The sequence below is a fragment of the Pituophis catenifer genome, unplaced genomic scaffold (genome assembly GCF_029215685.1).
Source record: "Pituophis catenifer annectens isolate HBS135680 unplaced genomic scaffold, rPitCat1.0.hap2 SCAF_1, whole genome shotgun sequence".
NCBI classification, from domain to species: Eukaryota; Metazoa; Chordata; class Lepidosauria; order Squamata; family Colubridae; genus Pituophis; species Pituophis catenifer.
In genome coordinates, this window is record NW_027256881.1 from 161832610 (window position 1) to 161838745 (window position 6136).

At 42.6% G+C, this 6136-nt stretch overlaps 1 protein-coding gene across 3 annotated transcripts; it reads right to left on the reverse strand.

Annotated features, from left to right (window-relative positions):
• Positions 1–1209: 1209 nt before the first annotated feature.
• TRIM13 (tripartite motif containing 13) lies at positions 1210–5737 on the reverse strand. 3 transcript variants are annotated; one of them, XM_070956731.1, is made up of 2 exons: positions 5654–5737; positions 1210–2877 (listed from the first exon to the last, which is right to left on the reverse strand). In XM_070956731.1, exon 2 carries the CDS (start codon positions 2869–2871, stop codon positions 1648–1650), a length of 1224 nt encoding a protein of 407 aa, XP_070812832.1. In that variant the 5' UTR covers positions 2872–2877; positions 5654–5737; the 3' UTR covers positions 1210–1647. The 3 variants fall into 3 exon arrangements, with proteins under 3 accessions (XP_070812832.1, XP_070812831.1, XP_070812833.1); XM_070956730.1 differs by having other exon boundaries at positions 5488–5689; XM_070956732.1 differs by lacking the exon at positions 5654–5737 and adding an exon at positions 3075–3157.
• Between the last annotated feature and the right edge of the window lie 399 nt (positions 5738–6136).

Sequence of the window (6136 nt, forward strand, 5' to 3'; positions counted from 1 at the left end):
GGTGGGGGTGGGAATATGCTGCATGAATGCATCAAGGATTTGGAAGGGTGTGCAAGTGGCAGAGCTGAATGCAGAGGGGCTGGGGGAGTGTGTGCAAGTGAGTAGACTTAACTGAGCAACTTGCAACTTTCCCCACTGGCTTCTCCATTGTGGAAAGCTGGGAGGTAAGGTTGCAAAATGCAAACATGAGATGCTGCAACCATCGGATGAGCCACTTGACAAGTGGCCAGACTGTGATCACGATTATGAAGATTTTGGGACAGCCAGAACTTTGAGGACCAGTCATAATCATTACAGAATGAGTGGACTGCCTGTAGTCTCTTTCCAGCTAGAAAGAACAGTTGTAGCCATGCGATTTCTCACTTAATGAATTCACTTAGAGGCCGAGTTGTTGGTCCTGATTAAAGTTGTTCGCAAAGACCTCTACTGTTGTAATGGTGTGTGGAATTACTTTGGGAGACTGGGCAAAGTAATGCTACCTAGCAAAGGTCAAATAAGAGTGAGCACAGCCCACAGGGCACAGTAAGCACGGAACAAGAGACTCAGGAAGAGCAGCCTCCCAGGTTATGAGGCTGTAAAAGTGATGGTGAGAGGACTGTCCTTTTAGACTCACAAGACTCTCCTAATGTAGCTTTACAATGAAGTAGAATTAACATACCAGGCTATATGTCCTGCCTAGTCTATCTGCTAAGCCTGACCACTGTAATCTCAATGCAACCACCATGTAAATAATGCCCAAAGTGAACTTTCTATTTTTTTTTTTTTAATTTGATTTATATGCCGCCCTTCTCCGGAGACTCAGGGCGGCTTACAGTGCGTTAAGCAATAGCCTTCATACTTTTGTATATTTATACAAAGTCAGCTTATTGCCCCCACAAACTGGGTCCTCATTTAACCTACCTTAGAAAGGATGGAAGGCTGAGTCAACCTTGAGCCTTGGAGAGATTCGAACCAGCAGTAAATTGCAGGCAGCTGTGTTAATAACAGGGTGCTTTAAACCACTGTAGTACCAAGGCTCTTTCGCAGACCCACATTTGTGCAGGACCCACATCTGACTACAAGATTCCCTCCTGAAACACTCTCTTTTACATACCTCCCTAACAGCATGAACTTGTATAATATTCCATAGAGTTGACCATTGACAAATTACACAGCTTGTATTACTGTAACTTAGTTGTAAAAAAACTTGTGATTTGCAAGCCCAAGATGTTCCAGTTTCAGTTTGTATTGAGTTACTTATAAACATACAAAAGTTAATTTGTTACTTCCTATGTTCACATATAATAACAAATCACAAAATTTAATATTTCTGAAGGGCCAGGATTTGTGGTAGTAATATACAATCGTTATTTATGTATTATATCTCCATGCAAACATATTTCCAATTTATACTCCAATTTGAAACTCAAACATTTTATAAATAAAAAAAGTTTATATGTTCCACTATACACATTATTTTCTAAAAAAAAATCAAGTCATGTAATTTTGTTTTCAGAAAATAGAAAGGTAGTCAGCTTTTAACATGAGTTGCAGAATAGTTCAATACATGAATTATCAAGACCATTTCAAATATCAAAAATGTTTACATTTAAAGAAAAAAACCAAACTCACTGATTTTGAAAATATACTTCCTGAACATGAATAGATTTATAAAAGTTTATACATGTACACAAATTGGGCAACATTATTCAACAACACATGGATATAATTTACACATTTTTCACTTAGAACAGCAGCACTATCTGCTACTTTTTCCCAGTATAAAATAGCATGATCTGCCATCTCTGTTGGGTCTGTCAGATAACCTGTGCCAAATGCAGAAACAAGAGTTTTCCAATACTGAAAAGTTTTGCCCCAAAAATCTGTAACACATACTTGAGTAACAACAACCAGCAAACAAATTAAAGCAGTTACAAAAAAACATGGTGAAAGGAAGGAATTTGTCACCCAGTTGAAAGAGCTTTTCTCTTGAGGTAGTGAAAGTTTATCCACATCTGCTAGCTTAAATTGTTCCCACTGATTAGTATCAACATCCTTAATTGTAGATTTGATGTCTACGGTAACACAAGGCAAACCAGTTTCCTTTATCACTTTGATTTTCTCTCTAAATTCTTGCATCTGTTGTAAAAACAAAATGGGTTCAGATACATCCTTAAATGTTTCTGCAATATTAAATGCAGTTTCCTGTTCTTGTATGATAGTGTTCAGTTTGTTGATTTCTGGATCATAAGCCTGCATAACTGCAAGCTTCATGGTTTCAAAGTCTGAGAGGATCTCATTCTTCTTTTGTTCCAAAGTATACTGTAATTTCTCAAAAAAATCTTTTACTCTGTCATAATCCTTTGTTAACATCTGGAGAGCTTTTCGTTTGCTGGTTTCCAAAGTTCCTAGTCGAGAAAGTGCATCTCCACAATGCCATGCTTCAAACACTTGGGACAGTGTCTCAAAAGCACGCTTTTCTTGACAGTAAGCATCCTCAATAGAGCAAAAGAGATGTTTTATGTGATCTCCTCGAGTGGCACAAATGCCACATATAAGCTGTGTATCTGTCTGGCAAAAAATATTAAGAGGCTGACCACTGTGCACTTTACAGACAGGCATTTTTGTTGATATTTTAATCTTGTTATACTTTTCCACAATGCCTTTTAGTGAATAATTAACTTGGAGATTGTTAACACCTGTTACTGTAGTTTCCTTTCGACAAGTGGGACATTTAAAAGGTGATGGTCTCCACATCACATTCCGAGTATTTCCCTCTAAGATCCCTTCCAAACATTTTCTACAGAAGTTATGTGAACAAGGTAATGCTCGTGGATCATCAAACAAGCCACAACAAATGGGACATGTAAGGTCTTCTTCAAGGAGCTCCATTCTTCTCTATAACAAAGATAAAAATATAAGTAACTCATACTCATAATCACAGTCTTAAGAAACTGAAATTTCTACATAAAACTACTTTGCAAAAGAACAAAAAGAGTTTGGTGAATTTATTTCATACCAGATCAATAAAATGGCAAGAATTTCAACACTGCAAATGAAAAAGGAAAAGTGGAAAATGTTATTCTGTGACTAACCCATCTTCAAATAAAAGAAAAAATGGATCAGGAACGTAAGTAACAGTCCATAAGGCCTGATACCATTGCTGCTGGAATGTATATCAGTTGCAGGAGTTGTTCTGCCCCAGCTCCGGATTCCCAAGGATTGACACACCAACTGTCCTTATCAAAGTTATAACGTACCAAGAATAAACAAAGTCCGGCAAAGGTTGGCAACCAGCCCAGAAAACAAGATACGATAAGACACTCTCTCTCCAAAATGCTCTGTAATAATTACACGTGTTTCCAGCAAGAAATGACTAACAGTGTGTGACTTAAATAGGCTAAGGGAGTGGCCAATTATCCTCAAACCTTACTCTTGAGGAGACCTCCTCCTCCTCCTGAGTAGCCACTCCTGCCTTTTGGCAGCCCTGCATGCTCAAGCATTGAGGAGAGGCTCCTCTACTTCACTCTCTCCACTTGAAGAAGCCTCTGGAGGTTCTGAAGGCCCTGGCTGAGTCTCTGCCTCTGGCACCACATCCTCTTCAGCCTCCTTGCTGTCAGACACGAGTGCCAGCTGCGTAGGCTGCTGGCACGACCCCACACCAGTCTCCTCATCGTCGGGATCAGCCATGATCCGCGCCGGCTGCTGGCGGGCCACAACAGGAGTGGAATGATATAGGTACATGTAACACGAGAAAGGATTGTCAAGGGCTCTGCAGATACAACATAGTCTGAACAGTAATTCCTTGTGGTGAACTCTGCTCTGATGGTTTTATAGATATGTCCATGTAATTAACTTGTGAAGAATATGAAACTGTTTTGCTATTATTATTGTGGTCCACCAGCAGCCTGCAGAGCTGGTGGCAGAGTTGGGACAGTGAGGAGGCTGGGGAGGACCATGGGCCAGTCCTGGAGTCTGGGGAAGGCTTGGACAAGGGCTCTGCGTCGGAGGAAGAGAAAGGACCATCTGGGAGGTACATGTTGCCTCTGGAGCCTCCAGAGCCGGACCTCAGTGAGGCAGAGGAACAGGGGGAGCCTGTTCCCAGTGTGCGCATGCGCAGAGCTGCCAGAAGGCAAGAATAGCTAAAACAAAAGGGACAACTCAGGAGTAGGGCTGGGAGGTGATTGTCCCCTCCCATAAGACTTAAAAGAGGAGCAAAGGCATGTGGGCCTTTGCAGGAAGCAATGTTTGTTCATTCGGTTCAACTTAAAGCCTGAAGCTTTGTTTGATTCTGGACTCCGTGTGGCCTTTGGCAGATTGTCAAGGGAGATAAATGTGGGTGATTATCCTGAAGGACTTCTCCTGAAGGACTCTTTATAATTAATTGGGATTCATCTGTGAATGAACAGAATTCACAGTTGTTGCAATAGAAGAAGTTTTTGGGACTACTCGTGTGTTTTAATGACTTAGGAAGCCTAGGTCAGAAGAATTATCAGTTTCTGAGGTTCTTCTCTAACTTCTTTGACTAGAAAAACAATGTACCACAATAGCTTCAGAAAATTCCAGTAGCTCTTGCCAGTAACCATTAATACCCAAGGGTAATTCAGAGGAGTAGGCTGATGCTATTCACTCAAGATATAAGACTTTCCCATCCACCTTTACCTAGAGTGGTTCTCAAATTTTCGGTTTGGGATCTCTTTTACATTCTTAAAAATGACCTCAAAGAGCTTTGATTTATGTGGGTTACATCGATTGATCTTTATTGTATTAGAAATTAAAACTGAGAAAGTTTAAACTATTTATTTGACTTTGCAGATCCTCTGAAAGGATCTTGCCCCCCCCCTCCCCACACCACTTTAGGAACTACTGACCTATAGCTTTCTTAAATTTTTTCCTATTTGCATTCCCACAACCCCCTTTTTCTCACAACAAAGCAGGTAAGGAAGAGGCCTTCACTCCTTGTGGAGCAATTTTCAGCCACTTTTAATAAAAAAAAAAAAGCTATATATTCACAACACCTTCTTGGTTACTTAACTGGCCCCATTCTCTCATTTTGCACAATATGCTAAAACAAAAGCTAACCAGAGGCTGGTTCACACAATATACAAGACTGGTAATATATGGACAGCTAGTTTGTGGTTCATGAATGGCAGTTTTAAGGCATCGGGTTAGAAACTAGGAGCTTTGAGCGCTAGTCGCCTTAGACTGAAAGGCGCTGGGTGACTTTTGGGTCAGTCTCTCTCAGCCCTAGGAAAGAGGCAAAGGCAAAACACTTCTGGAAAAACCTTGCCAAGAAAACCGCAGCGCCATCACCAGGAGGCAACACAGAGCTTAGGCAGTTTTGTCAAGGCACCTGACGTCAAAATGCAAATGGACAAAGCCTAATTTTTGCGCTAAGAATCCGGCTTTTGGAGGGTGGGGGGTAGTGGACCGTGAGAAGCACAGCCAGGGGCGCGTGGGAATTCGCCCTCGCAACCAGACGCCCTCGCTGCCCGACTTCAGCCTCACCTGCGAGAGACGCTTACAGTACAGTGAAGCCCATGGGAACCACGGAAGCCATCCCGGCGGCCGCTCCTGTCTCAGAGCTGCAAGAACAGCAGCAGCACCGCCGCCGCCCGGCTCATTCCTTCCCTTCCACGGGGAGCGTCCAAAAGGGAGACCTGGCACAGCTCACCTGCAGATCGCTTTCAGCGGGCCCCGCCCCTGAGTCCTAGGAAGACACGCGAGACTGCAGGTTCTGCCGCGGAGGCGCCTTTCCAGATACCAAACAAGGATCCGGTGGGTCGGGACTTCCGCTCTCCCTCCTTTTCCGCTTGGCCACAGATAACATCCGCGCAAGCTGGCCAGAAAGGCCATTTTCACGTGCTTGAGACTACGCTTTAACGTCATGACGTAGTGGGCGGGGCTTGGATTTCTGCTTCTCCTCCAATCACGTTTGAAGTGGCTTTTTGTTGGCTGAATCGGGTGGTGGAGAAACGTGCCCTAAAATTAGCTAGGTAGGAGATATTTGAACGAAAGGAAGCACTAGATTGATTAGTAGCTTCCGCTTTCATCTGCCCATAATGGTTGCCTTCACAAGAAACACGGATTCTTCCAGTGTTTTTCAAACTTGGTAACTATGTGGACTTCAACCATCAGAATTCCCCAGCCAGCATGA

Excerpts from the sequence above, each read along its gene's own strand:
- TRIM13 (XM_070956731.1), bottom strand. The coding sequence starts at position 2,871 with ATGGAGCTCCTTGAAGAAGACCTTACATGTCCCATTTGTTGTGGCTTG.